Source organism: Juglans regia, chromosome 11, assembly GCF_001411555.2.
Source record: "Juglans regia cultivar Chandler chromosome 11, Walnut 2.0, whole genome shotgun sequence".
Lineage (NCBI taxonomy): Eukaryota > Viridiplantae > Streptophyta > Magnoliopsida > Fagales > Juglandaceae > Juglans > Juglans regia.
Genome location: NC_049911.1, coordinates 19,761,935 through 19,776,096, shown reverse-complemented (window position 1 = coordinate 19,776,096; position 14,162 = coordinate 19,761,935). Strand labels below are relative to the sequence as shown.

The 14,162-nt window shown below is 38.3% G+C and overlaps 1 protein-coding gene across 1 annotated transcript; it reads left to right on the top strand.

Moving 5' to 3' along the window:
• Nucleotides 1–2,612: 2,612 nt before the first annotated feature.
• Nucleotides 2,613–4,160, top strand: LOC109018169 (MDIS1-interacting receptor like kinase 2-like). Its single transcript, XM_019000348.1, has 3 exons — nucleotides 2,613–2,923; nucleotides 3,348–3,658; nucleotides 3,853–4,160. Exons 1-3 carry the CDS (start codon nucleotides 2,613–2,615, stop codon nucleotides 4,158–4,160), a joined length of 930 nt encoding a protein of 309 aa, XP_018855893.1.
• The last annotated feature ends 10,002 nt before the right edge of the window (nucleotides 4,161–14,162 follow it).

Sequence of the window (14,162 nt, the reverse complement as noted above, 5' to 3'; positions counted from 1 at the left end):
TGATTAATTTAGAAATAATTAGATATATCTCAAATGCTAGAAATATATATAGTGTAATTTATTAAATCACATCTTAACAAGCACTTGGTATCCCTGTTCTTGATCATTAGTAGCATTAGGACTACATGCACTCAAACCAGTAAAAAGAACTCATTCTAGCACACAAGATGTATATGAAGTCTGTTGTGGGTAAATGAGGCATTTTCTATCTACATTTGGGCAGCAAAGTTTGCCCAAGAGGATTAAAGAAAAAAGGCCCTAGCTAGCACAAATCCAATTTCAAGAGCACAGAAAAATGAGAATATGTTCAGTCTATCAAGACAACATTTTTATCAGTTCATGAGAATTGGAAACTTGCTCAAAAAAGAACCAAATTCGTACTGGGTCATGCTTGGGGATCATACTTCTGAAAAATTTCCTCAAGCCTTGTCACTTATCCTTAAAAATGATAAAACTTATGAACTATAATAAAACTTCATAGCATTCTGCCATCTCAGGCACCTGGCCTATTGTAAACTTGCCATAACTTCTTCTAAAAAACTCCAAATTGCAAATTCTTTAATGCATCGGAAACAACAGACTTAGAATGTTGATGGTACATGGCATGTATATATATAGGCTAATTATTTCGAAATTATCCTAAACTAATTTTCGAATACCCTAAGAAATACATATTGATATATTTTTTAGCTTACCTATATTGATTCTCAATTTTCACAAAGCAATTTGATTGACCTTAGAACACTTTTTTTTTTTCAGTACCTTAATGAGGTGTTAAGTAAGATGATTTTAGATTCTATGCAAGGCATTTTTGTCATGCCCCAATTTTATAGATGACACGTATTTCCTAGCTCTCATTCTAACCCTCCTATGTGTCCTCTAAGCTTCTTTATTTGCATGCTCCTCTTTAATATCTGTAAAATAAGAAATTTTACAGGTGGAAGGTAAGTCCACGACTCGATAAGTATGATTGATTAAACTGGGTGTAATATATGAGCCTCATTTATTAAATAAAAAATAAGATTAAAATAAAAACGAAAACTAAAATCATAGTATTGAATGTAAATTAAAAATCTTGTACTATGTAGGGAAGCACTTCAAAAAATTTATCTACATAGGGAACTTTCCCTTCAAGGATAGCTGTCATTCCCACAAACTCTTCTCTATTTGAAATCTGCACTTTCTCAATGTTATTTGGTATAATTATCCTTCCCATTTACTTCTCTATTTAGGGTTTACACATTTTTAGTATCCTTTGGTATCGTTATCATTTCCAATATAACATAGTAATGGTTCCATACTAATATAAGACTCATATTCATATCCCACGATTAATTCCATAAAAAGAACGTAGCACATGTTTTTCATATAAATGTAACCGTACCATAAATCACATGAAGTTTCCAAATAAGAATATTCTTTGAATACATCAGGATAACATATATAAATGTCCACGCTATGAAACCACTATTTTCTTTTAGGCTCAGCCACACTTCAATACTATTTTGTCATGAGATGTCCCAATAAATTATTATGCAATGCAAATAAATTTTACTCTAATGTCACTCTCTTGGTGACTGCACCAGGGAATAGTCCCAGAAGAATACAGATTTCCTACTAATTACCGAAACACTAATCAATTAATATCTGTACATTCTGTTATGAGAACAGGTTCATAGCTCAAAACAAGTAGGACTATAAACTTGAGATTATCTATAATTTAGTAACAACTAATTAGTATAAGATGTATTGGCAAAATAGCAATATTTTATTGGGTCATTCAATGTTCGAGCCACAGACATGAGTTCTGTGAAACACAAAATGCAGATATTGAACGCGAAATTCGTGAAAAGAAACCCTAATTACTGGTACATTTCACAACTGCACAGATAGAAATTAGTCCAGCAACAAAGAACTCTTAATTTTGTAAAGAAACCCGTGCGCAAAATCGATTCATTACCAAACTCCAACTGAGTAGCAGCCATACCTGTGGTGACAGAAGGACCCATGCTATCCCTCAATTGAATCTCGACCAAGCTCAGTTGGAAGCAGCTGACCCAAATCCCACAGGTTCAAAGAGACGAATCGCACGGCTTCTAATCAGCTTCGGGGATACTATCTCGACCGTAGCTTCTGCGGGAGGAAAATGTGGTAAAGGAGCAAGCTTTGGGTGGTCGGGCGAAAGTGAAGATGAAATCGTTCGGGGGACGTGGGTGGAGTAGCAGCTGATCTCTCGGAAAGGCAAATGGAGATGGAATATTGCGGAAGAACAGATAGAAGTGGAGGGGGAAAGAAATCGGGGGGAAAAACAAAATATCTTTAGGGGAATGGCGTCACTTACTATATTACGGCGAAATCGAGCGTTGCAACAGGTTTTTTCATTTACCGGCGAAATAAATCGCTGTTAAAAAGACTATTTTCGCTGCAACTCGATAAGTAACTTCATGAATCAGTTTTCTCAACGGAATTAAGCGGCGATTAAAAAATCGCTGCAAAAAACACTCTAATGCGGCGTTCTATATTGCAACACTAGAAAAATCGCCGGGAAAACCCTTTTTTCTTGTAGTGATTTAAGCCATAACAAGTTTAGCGAAGGGATTCCAAAACCGCTAATGAGCTTAATTCATCTATCTGTACTAGATTTAAGCTATAACTCTTTAAGTGGAGAGATACCATCAGAAATCATCAAAATGCAGAGTTTGGAGGATCTGAACCTCTCTCATAATTATCTTTCTGGTTTCATTCCTACGACCTTTGAACAAATGCATGGCTTGTTGCATGTTGACGTATCCTACAATGAGTTGCAGGGTCCCATTCCCAATAGCAAAGCATTTGTACAGGCTACCATGGAAGACTTGCGAGGGAATAAGGGATTGTGCGGGAATGGTAGAGGGCTACAACCATTCAAACATATCTCAAAAAGGTCCCACAAAGGAGTGCTTGTAGTAATTTTCCCTGTCGTTGGATCACTTTTATTTCTCCTTGCTTTCTTCGGAATTCTTCTCGTTTTACAAAGAAGAAAGAAAGATTTACAATCGAAAGAAAGCAACAAGCATAATGGAGGACTAGCTACTTTCGGTATTAACTTTCGATGGAAGAAAGATGTATCAAGAAATCGAAAAAGCAACTGAAGGTTTTAATGACATGTATTGCATCGGAAATGGAGGATGTGGAGTCGTCTATAAAGCCAACTTGCCATCTGGTGAGATAGTAGCAGTGAAGAAACTCAACCCACAACCTGATGGTGATCAGAAAATAATCCAAAAATAGTTCTTAAATGAGATAAGGGCATTAACCGAAATACGACATCGAAACATTGTCAAACTTCATGGATACTGTTCACATAGGCGACATTCGCTTTTGGTTTACGAGTACCTCGAATGTGGTAGTTTGAGAACAATTATGGAGAATGAAGAGGCTGCTAAAGAATTAGATTGGCCTAAGAGGTTGAATATTGTTAAAGGAGTGGCTCATGCCTTGTCTTACATGCACCATGACTGCTCACCACCAATAATTCACCGGGACATTAAAAGTAGCAACATTTTGATAGATTCTCAACATGAGGCTCATGTTTCAGACTTTGGCACAGCTAAGCTTCTTGACCTAAACTCATCCAATTGGACATCCTTTGCAGGCACATATGGATATATAACACCAGGTAATCTATTTCATTGTTCGCTCAATTTAATTTTAAGGTGAAAATATGAAACACCTTTAAATTAACCATCCAAAAATTGCAATCTACCTTAGAATCTTGGGCCACTTTTATTCCTTTTTATAACTTTTTTTAGTTTAATGTAGTTTCATTGCCATTTTGAGCATTTTTAAGGATAATTTTGTTTTTCTTGGCAGAGCTTGCTTATACAATGAAAGTGTCTGAGAAATGTGATGTATATAGCTTTGAGGTGTTGTCATTGGAAGTCATAGAAGGAAAGCATCCAGGTGATACCATCTCCTCACTTTCATCTCCATCAACTAAGGAAAATATACACCAGAAGGATGTTTTGGACCCGCGCCTTCCATTCCCAGAACGTCGAATTTTGGATGATCTTGTAGTTGTTGTAAACCTTGCAACTGAATGCTTGAATGCTGATCCACAGTCTAGGCCTACTATGCTCATAATTTCTCAAGTTTTATCTTCCAAAACTTCATGGTCCTAGAGACGATATTTTTTTTCCAATTGCATAAGGAAAGTCATGCTTACTGTGCCATAAGAGTGTTGACATAGTCGTTTCGTTTCATTGCAAGTAGATCTAGATGTTCTGTTTTTACAGCGTACTATTCTTTTAGACAAACTGGAAGGTTTGTTAGGAGAGAATTTATAGAAGTTAAAACAATATCTGTCACAAAGAAATTTGTGTGCAGGGGTGCTCCAGAGCAGATGCGTAGTTTGGCTTATAGTTTGGGGTCTTTTCATGTATTGATAAGTCACAGTTGTAACTTCGGTTTCATTAAATGAAATGAAGTCTATTTCCATAAAAAAAAACAAAAAAAAAGTAGATCTAGATGTAATTTTGATGCTTTGGCAATCATTCATGGAAGCCGCATTCCAAAACAAATTGACAAATCTGAAACCTTTATGAAAAAACCAACTTTTGAATTTTGGGTCCTATTTTTTTTAAAGGAAATGCTCAGAGTTTACATATTGTAAAATTGTATTTATCATTACTTTTAATGGAAAGTATATATATCTTTGAAGGTAAAAGCTTAGAAATAAAATATATTTAAAAAAAAAAAAGAATAAATTTGTACAAATTTCTCCTCTTTGTCTCCGTTGATGTGCCACTCTTGACTTCATTTCGTAGTCTTCAAATGTCAAGTCCTACTTTGCTTCTGTAATCAAAATTTAATATGATCAAACCTTAAAGTGAAGGTCATCAGCAATTTTATGAATGAATGCATTACAAAGTATTCCCAATATTACATGCATGACAACTCAAGCCACAGAACAATTGCTTGCGCTCCATTGAAGAAGCCTAAGACTTTTATCTCACAACCTCCTAGTAACTTTACCACTGAGAATGGATCATGAGCCACATGAATGAAATTAGCATATTTAGTTAAAGGATCATCAACCATGCACATAATCATATAAGCTCTGAGAAACCTCGGAGAGAGGCAAGTACTTAATGAGATTCATCATAAAAATATAAGTCTAGCTAACTCCTTGTAGACATAGAAGTCATTGGGGAACACTTATTGGGTGTTTATTTTCAACCTTGCACTTATAAACAAATAGAACACTCCTTCATGTACTACAAGAAATAAGACTTTTCCCAGCACCACATTTCGTCACTAATATAATGGAAAATAGCCGAAAATACTCATTCTCGTCACTATTTCAATCGCCGCATGTTCATTGGAATTGTTCGTTTGTTTGCTTTTTTTTGTTTTGTTTTGTTTTTTTGTTTTTGCGTAAGATCATCGAACCACAAAAATTGTCGCTATTAGTTACCCTCTTCCGGCGAATATTGGTTGACACAATAAGTTAACTCTTTGCTGCAAATGGTGGATCATTTTCTCGTCCAATCCCCAAAATCGCTTCAATAGTTATTTTTTAGCAAATAAATATCGTCGTAATACGCTAATATTTCGCTGCTAATGTATTTTTGCGATGATCTCTAAATTGCCACAAATGCCTACTCCGAATTATATTTCGGTTTCCCTCGTTCGTATATCGCCATAATTGGTTTTTATCAACAATTTTTGTTTCGGCACAATTGGGTTTCATACACAGTAGATGGTTGTTGCGGCACCAATAATTTGGCCGCAATAGGAGACTTCACAGCGACTTGATGTTCAATGCAATTGACTCCATTGTTCTGGTAGCATTCTCATCTACTGCAAATTTCACCGCAATAGATAACATTTGCAGAATTTTTGACTGTTTTGATGGTAAAATGGCTGTTTATATACTGAAATGAGCGTCTAAAAAAATTCACCACAATTGATGATCTAGGTCCCATGTAAAAAATATTCATTTTTTCTTGGTTGGCATCTGCGAGGCACATAGGGTCTAAACACAGAATTTTACTACTACTTTTGGCTGCATTTTTTGTGCACAACTATATATTGCAAAAATAATAGTCATGCTTATTTAAATAAGCATAAAATCTGTGGGTTGGAAATAATTACTTCTATTGTTTCCCAACAAATTTGGGACCAATACCCCAAATTTGTTTCTATCCATATGCATTTGATAGTTAAACAACTGTTGTATTCAAATGCAGTCATATACATAAACATTACTTTATAACCCAATCTTCATGAAGTATAAATAGAATACTTTCATCAAGTTGACAAAAATAGAATACATTTCATTAAGTATATGGCTATATATGCACACCCATGCTGAATCTATATTGTACATTGCATCTCAACACCAACATGTAGTCCACAGATAATTAAGTACCATCATCATGCTAAGACAGAGTGCTCATTCATTCATCAAGTAAATAAACCAGTCATTTGGGTGCCCCCCAAGTTACTTACATCATGCATTTTTCACTTCCTAAGACACTATATACACCGGTGCATTCAGTGAATAAACACGTAGAAAGATGTTTACATTGAGCAATTAGATATGATACCCTATTTGAGTCTTACACATGGACTCAATGAACTGTAGCTTTCTCTTTCAGTAATAGATGCCCTTTGCAGCAACACCTGCTACTCGTACTGGCATGATTGTTAAAAATTATCTAACGGACATGTACTATCCATCAAAATCTAGCATGGCACTTCGCCCAACATTTACCCAACATTACTCTGGCACGCTTCTTTTAAAAACCCTGCAAACCATGCAAAAAAATCTTCATTATATGAAGTTTTCTCTATTCCTCTGTGAGGCATCAAACTACTTGTCACAATGTGTTCTTTAAGATATTGGCAAGCCATGCATTAGTACATACCTGCTCATATAATAGTGCCGAAGATAGCTTTCTAACTGTAGCTTTTTAATATGGGTCTAGACTTTTTTTTTTTTAAACTAGGGTTTATGCTTATTTATAGATTATATCTACTCAATCCCATTATTTTGCCACCTCTAAATCACTGCTGCTACAATTTAACTTTATTAAGTCATCATTCTTTCTTATTCTTGTTAAACATCATTACAGTGTGTGTTTTCAATTGGCTACAAAACTTAGACTATAGTCCCCTAATACTATATATATTTAATGAACTACTATATATATATATATAATAACTTTATGAACTGTACAATCATGCATAACGGTATCATTTCCTACAAATGGCACCACGATTTCATCAACTTTGGTATATGAATATGACCCTAAGAGTATGCTTTTATGCTAAAGTCTCAAACACTATGAAATTTATACAGTTCTCTACAATGTGCATCTATGTTTATAAGTTGATATATGCTTCACAAACCATTTTTCTTGACAATATCTGCTCCAAAAACTTGTGTTAATGATGAGGAGTATCTAAGCACCCCATCTCATGACCATAGGTACATATAAAAGTCCTATGACAGAATAGTTACCGCTTCTATCTAAATTTCACATGCAAGATTTTCCTAATTACAACACACTGCATGTACATTCAAAAATACCCAAGAAAATTTCCAACCAACATCAACTAGCCAAAGATCCCAGACAAACCATGATGATCAGACATCTAAATTATGTTACAAAATCGCTATTGCTTTTCACTTGCCATTGTATTATCTTTTTCCCATGTATATTTAGATTACATGCCACCAACCATAATGCATGAACAGTTTTAAAGTTTAACCAACCATTTGATGTGTAGTGTGGAAGAGATTTGAAATCTAATCAAAATGGAAACTCATAAAAAAATTACAACTCTATAGGAAGCAAGTAGTTATATCTTATAATTTCACCCCCTGCTCTATATATATAGTCCTAACGTAGCCATTTCTGATCAAATAATATCAAGCTGTCAACCAGTGGAGGAGTAAAGAAGCCTAGAACAAATCACTTTGAAGGAGAAGAAACGTTCCTATTACGACGAAAGATGGATCCTTAAACTGTTTGAAGTTGGCATCTGGCGTGAGTGGGAGAGATTTGAAAGTTGGTTTGCTAGCAACTAAAGACAAACAACTCTATATATTTCCATAATCTTTGAATTCGTTAGAACCGCTCTTGGTCCTTTGTATGACAAGTTTTTGTTCTCACCCAAACTAATTTAGAAGCCCTTTTCCTCTTTGGATTCTTCGCTAGATCTCTAATAACTTTAGATCTTTCCTTTTCTGATCATTTAATTCGTCGTAATCTTTCACCCTTAATTCTTGTATTGCGGCGAGGATTTCCTCTTGTTGCAAACTCCCTACCAATAGCTATCTCATTCCTTCAAGAAGTGAGTCCATTTCTATTGGACCTCCTACATCTCTCGATCTAGACTTTCGACTTAGCGTATCGAAGACCAGGTTGGCCTTTCCCTCATGGTACTTGATTTCACACCGACAATTGCTTATATTATCTAGCCATCCCCTTTGTCTCATGTTGATGTTCTTCTAGGGTAGAGATGTCTCAAACTCATGTGCTCTGTTTACATTTCACAAGCTTCTTCATATGTGTAACACCCCGCTCCTTTATTCTTACGTACGCTTCTTCTTTCTAACGTACGTTCCTTCTTTCTGACATAAGCATATTCCGATGATGCATTTATGCAACAGTCTACCCTTCTCTTTAGTGACTGTGAGCCTCGTTATGCTTGTCAAACCCGATGACGTATTTTCAAAGATACTATGTGACTTCTAAGGCACACCTAGTATTTTAAATGTGCTAAAAATATTTATAAGGAGTATTTCCAGTATTATTGAACTAAGCTTGATTTTAAATACGACAAATATAATATTTTGAAGAGCTCCAAAAATATTATATTTGTCGGAAATCATTTTAATATTATTATTAAAATGATTTCAGTTATTTAAAATATTATGAGATTTAAATTATGTTGAAAGCTTTAATTAATTAAATGTTTTTATCCTTTAAATATATTAAATAAGACTTCATCATTTTATAAATAATGAAGGAATATTATTTATAAACTAAAATTAGTTTAAATAATATTCTACCTTAATTCCTCTAAGTGTTTTTAATCAAGTTAATGTTTAAGCATTTTAAATCAATATTTGAGATTCGTTATTAGATCATTGCGTAGATCCCTAGACGTTGGGTTTTAGAATAAAACCCCAGCCCCTCTTCCTTCTCCCTCACTTTTCCCCAGCTCTCTCTCTCTCCTCCCTCTCCCTCGCGGTTTGCACTGCACGACACCCCCATGCCCGAACTACTCCACTGCCCAGCCCGGCGCCACTGTGCGTCGGCAGACCTCACTGCCGCCACCACTAGCTCCACCTCCCTCCGACGAGCCTCCCCACACCGGTCTCTCTCTCCCATGCTCTTTCCTCCTCTCCCTCAGAAGTGCACAACCTGAATGGGCTTGGTGCTCACCGCACCGCCGTGCGCTGCCCAACGATGCCACCACCTCCACGGCAGCTTCCCCTCCCACCGACCATCCTCCTCCAGCGAGCTCGGCATCCACCTTGGTTCCCATCAACCTTCCTCCCATGCACGTTCGTGGCCTCCTCCATGCACGGGTTCACTATGCACGCTCCTAGCGCCTCTGTGCGCGGACACCAGAAACCACCACGAGCTCCTCCTGGTCTTCCCCTTCCTCCTCCACCTGACCCAGGGTGTAACGCCCCAAACCCGGTTGATCTAGAGAATTACTACCTGTCTCTTAAGAACATATTTCCCAACACAACTAAAATAAAACTCCAAAACATTAATAGCAAAACTCAATATCAAGTATTATAAATAACCACATTGAAAACTTCACAAAGTCATTACTGCAGCAAAATAAACTAAGGAGTCCATAATCTCCCGGTAGTCATAACAAACCAACTAATAATTTCATAAATCTTACTAAACCCAAGATATAATTAAATCTCAAAGACATTAAAACTAAAGAACATCAAAATTCCTTTTTCTAACATCATCCCTCAGCTTAAACACGTTCACAAATCTAATCCAGGTCCTCAGTTGGACTCTCCACATCATCTGAAAAATATTATAATGATAGGGGATGAGTTATCAACAACTCAGTAAGCAGAAGACATATGCTAGCATGCAAACATGAGCATTTACAAAGTACAATATGCAGAATAAGATATTTTACAGAGTTACCATACAGAACAAAACATGTTTTCCAAAAGTAATGGAGCGATGGTTTTAAGACAAGTAAAACCCGTAATACTTTGGCATAACATAAACTGAGTATCATCATCAGATCAAAACAGAGCATCACAAAGAGCAGATGTTTCACCCCCATGGTAGGGTTATGCTAACCCCTGTGGCTAAACCAGGCAGAGACAGAGGTGAAATCTTTCCTTTATTCTTCTCGCAGTCCCGAGTGTGCACACAGGAAAGGCCACAATAAAACCACTTTGTTTCCAAAGTGGGTGCACTCAGAGACAGAAAAGTTGGTACCAACCCAAACAGAGTAGAGCATAACATAGCAGAGCAGAGCAAAGCAGAGACAAAGTCAAATACAAATACCAGTACACCATGCCAAAGGTTTTCAGATGTTATATTAAAATAATACAGAGTACCAAAATAGAATCAGACAGTTTACACACATTGACAAGAAAAGCTAGAACATCTTTCTAAATAAATGCACAATTTTCCATATTCTCAATATCGCTCCCTTTTTTTCAGATTTCAGAAACAACATGATAGAATTTAGCTCATGTCTACACAATGCATGTCAGAACAAATTTTTCCTTTTTCACACAGATTTGATAAATAATGCAGATAAGCGACCGAGGTTGATCTTTGCTTTTCCCAAGTTCCCATTACATCACAAAATATGCAAGTTTTCTTAAAGTCAACCTCAGTCTTATTAACTTGTATAAAACCTTGCATAGGAATCCCGCTTACTTGACTCCTGCAGCGTATTATCTATACCTTGAATACGGTCTCTATCCGTCTCGCACCTATTCATAAAAAAAATATAAACTAAATATTAAAGTCCAACAACACAAAATTGGTTTAAGACAACTTATGACCCAATTTCTAGACCATATTTCAGCAAATTTAATCCAACTCAAACAACCAAATAACAATCTGGATAGCCCACACTTCGACCCAAAATATTCTATACCAATCTCAGTATTGTCCAATACAAGCATCAAAACCAATGTCAACTCAAAATAATCAATAACTCACACTTATTCCAGCAGCTCGTAATCCCAAACAATCAATAACAATTTAACCAAAACAACACTACACATTGCATATTTATTTCCGTTCATAACTCCACAACAGAAAACAAAATCCAACACTTCAAAATATTAAACTGAACTCGTCAAAAGAAAATTCCCTTCTAAAAATTTCTAAAACACCAATTCAGCAAAATCAACTCTTATTCCTCACGAGAGAAAAAACAAATACAATGAAGTGAAAACTTACGGGCTCAACGCTTAAGAGAAACAGAGTAGAACTTCATACCCATTGCACAACAGTAAACACAAAGTGCATGGGACGAACCAAAAGCCAACCACCAATCCACAAGGCAACAATAAAAATTGCAGTGATGGGGAAGAGAGGGTCGGCTAAGAGAGTGAAATCAGGGTCTTGGTTGCAAAATAAAAGAGAGGGAGAAGAAGTTATACCTGAAGACTAAACGCGGCGCAAAAGGGAGAGAAGATCCGAGTCCTGAAAGGAGAACACCAACTATAGAACAAGAGGAATGCGGGAGAGAGAACCACAGTGATCCACTGCAATGGAGGGATACGACAGATGAGAAACTGATTTTGAGGGAAAACCGAAAGTGAGGAGGTTTAGGGCATGAGATTCGGAACCACAAAATAGAACCAACGACAAGAAAATAAAATGAAACCGGAAAGAAAAGAGTAACGTGGGAGAGAGGGATGCGGGAGAAACCAGAAATTGAAACCGGAATGTGAAAGAGAGGGAGAAAGAAACGGGAGCTGAGGAAGAAGACACTAACCTCCAAAACGGCGTCGTTCGGAAGACTACCAAGACAAAGGCTGGGCCTTTTTAAGCACTGGTCCAGGCCTCACAATGCCTGGGCCTTACACGGGGCCCATAGCCTCCCTCTTCGGCACGAGCCTTTCCTCTCCTTCACGCACGGGTTTCTCACCCTCCACCGCAGTACGCTTTCACCCATGGCATGTGACCACCATCTCTAGCCTCCTCCAGCCACCACCGACCCATCCCAACTGCCCATAGCCCCGATCTGCTACCCATGCATGCACACTCTCCCTCACTCTCTCACGACGTCTCACCCTCTCACACACGGCCATTCCTCTCTCCACCATCATGGACCGCCGTGCCACCACCACCGAGCTTCCACAGCTCCACCAGCAGCCTCCCTTAGCCGAACTGTAGGTCAAAACCACCACTTTATGTGGTGGGTAGCCATTGCACGTGATGGACAGCCACTGTACATGGTTAGATCCACCGTGTTATGCTCTTTGCCACCATCACAAGGCCACCACGAGCCCTTCCAAGACCACACTTAGCTATCCAAATGCCCAAACAGTCACTGTACGTGGGTTAGCCGCCACTTTACAACTCTTCCAACATCATCGGCTGTGACGATCAGCGAGCAACGCACGGGTTATCCCGTCGATGGTATAACCCTCTATCATTCGTTATTTATGTTAGATGTTGATTAGTTGATTAGGTTGTGGACTGTGCTGTTAGTATTGTGGAGTTCACTGTATTATGATGTGATGTGCTGTGTAGTGAAGTGTTGGACATTCTGTGTAGTGAAGTGTGAAGCATAGTTGGGAAGTATGCTGTGAAGTGTTGTCGACTATGCTATGTAGTGTGGTTGTAGAGTATCTACTGTATTGGTGACATGGCATGTGGAATGGGAACAGTACACTCTGAGTGTACTCTGTGTTGCGTAGTATGAGATAAAGAGAGTATATGTAAAATATACCATTCTGGCGTAATGTGGAATAGGAACAGTACACACTGAGTGTACTCTATGTGTGGCATAGTGTGAGATAAGGAGAATATATGTAAAATATACCCTCCTAGCGTATTGTGGAATGGGAAGAGTACACGTGGAGTGTACTTCATGTGGTGGAGTAATGCACCATATGGCGGGTATGCCATAATGGTGATGTGGCGTAGTGTGTGTGAAGAGAGTGCACGCAGAGTGTACTCCATGTAGTGGAGTGATGCACTATACGACGGGTATGCCGTAGTAGTAATGTGACATAACGTGTGTGAAGGGAGTACACGAGAAGTATACTCCATGTAGTGGAGCAAAGCACCATGTGGCACGTATGCCATAATGGTGATGTGGCGTGGTGTGTATAAATGGAGTACACGTGGAGTGTACTCCATGTGGTGGGGTGATGCACCATATGGTGGGTATGTCATAATAGTGATGTGGCGTAACGTGTGTGAAGGGAATACACGTGAAGTGTACCCCATGTGGTGGAACGATGCACCATATGGTGGGTATGCTATTGTGGTGATGTGCCGTAGTGTGTGTGAAGGGAGTACATGGGGAGTGTACTCCATGTGGTGGAGTGATGCACCATATGGCGGATATGCCATAGTGGTGATGTGGCGTAGTGTGTGTAAAGGGATTACACGTGGAGTGTACTCCATGTGGTAGAGTGATGCACCATACGGCGGGTATGCCATAGTGGTGATGTGGCTTAGTGTGTGTGAAGGGAGTACAAGTGGAGTGTACTCCATGTGGTGGAGCAATGCACCATGTGGTGCGTATGCCGTAATGGTGATGGGTCGTAGTGTGTGAAAAGGGAGTATACGTGGAGTGTACTCCACTAGGCAGCGACACTCCGTGTAGCGTGTCGTAGAGATATGGATGGTGGTGTGATTGATGAGCATAGAACGTGATGAGTACTGTCGGGAACTGTGGAACAGTGTCTCGAAGTAGCTGTGATGTGGTCTATAGTTTGAGGTGACAAGTGTCACTGTAATATGGCTAGGAGTATGCGTGAAGTAGTGGAACAAGTGTAAGAGTGCGCAGTGGAAGTATGACTAGGGAATGTCACGAAGTGACATGACCACTAGCAGTCGTGCTTATGATGGGTGAGGAGTTAGTGTAGAAATGGTGTAGCAGGGATCGTGACGAAATGTCAATTTCGTCACGATGTGTTAGGA